Source organism: Wasmannia auropunctata, unplaced genomic scaffold (genome assembly GCF_000956235.1).
Source record: "Wasmannia auropunctata unplaced genomic scaffold, wasmannia.A_1.0 LD287242.1, whole genome shotgun sequence".
Lineage (NCBI taxonomy): Eukaryota > Metazoa > Arthropoda > Insecta > Hymenoptera > Formicidae > Wasmannia > Wasmannia auropunctata.
The window spans coordinates 1-1049 of record NW_012075648.1 but is presented as its reverse complement, the minus strand read 5'-3'; the positions used below and the strand labels follow the sequence as shown (position 1 = coordinate 1049).

Genomic DNA, 1049 nt, shown 5'->3' with positions numbered 1-1049 from the left:
AGAGACAGGCTAAACGCAATTCACAATGATTGTTATTCTTCTCGCAAGCCTTCTTCGCATGTTCCAAAAGACTTTGCGCCATCTGATTACCCGTCTTCTCCACCATTTGTGAAAAATACCCGTCCAATTTGTTATGCAACAACTCAAATGGACAACCGAATTCCTGTTACATATTTGATAATTAAATGCACATATAAAAAATCAGGATCACTTCCTAAGAAAATTAAATATTCTAAAAAAAAATTTGGATATTTTTGATAAATGTATAAAACATTGATTCTTTTTAGGAAGAAATATGTATTGTCCAATAAAATATTGATTTCATAGAAACGGCATTATTAGTTATTAATGAGAATTTGAAACTTTAAAAAAATTTTTATTCTTTGTTGTATTTTACTACAACCTTATTTGTTTACTTTTATTTTAACTTCTTGAAAAGCCTAATTATAAAAATTTAAATATAGAATGTCCATTTAAGATGATACTTATCCTTCTTTATTCTTGTTAAATATTAATGTATAAATGTTCTTATTGCACTTATTATGCTATCAATTAAAAGTAAAATTTAATATGTGAATAAATTAGGTAAACATTTACATAAAAAATCGTATTTTTATTTCTGATTCCTAAAATCAATAATTTTCTTAATATATTTATGCTTCAGTAAACTGAGAAACTTACCACAATGGAACCATTGTCCATCACGATAATCCGATCACTGTCTATAATGGTATTCAAACGATGTGCTACCGTGATGACAGTGCATTCTTTAAAATTGCATCTTATTGTATTCTGAATTAAGGCATCAGTGCTAGAAACAAAAATAGGAAATTAGAATAAATTCAGAAAATAATGCGTTTCTGATAACATCTTACAAATACAAAATATAGATTATTACTAAAAATTTGATTTAAAACAATTTGAAAAGATCTGCTTCTTTCCTTAATCTTAAATATATTACAATAATATGAATATTTAATGAATTTCTCCAAATTATAAAGATATCAAATTATTTAAACAATTAATGACAAAATAATAAAAGTTTGACT

At 25.1% G+C, this 1049-nt stretch overlaps 1 protein-coding gene across 1 annotated transcript; it reads right to left on the bottom strand.

Annotated features, from left to right (window-relative positions):
* Nucleotides 1-6: 6 nt before the first annotated feature.
* LOC105461465 (probable multidrug resistance-associated protein lethal(2)03659) lies at nucleotides 7-811 on the bottom strand (the record flags this gene model as incomplete). Its single annotated transcript, XM_011707960.1, has 2 exons — nucleotides 7-163; nucleotides 682-811. Coding segments are annotated over 2 exons (287 nt in total), but the record flags the coding sequence as incomplete, so codon positions are not given.
* Nucleotides 812-1049: the final 238 nt, after the last annotated feature.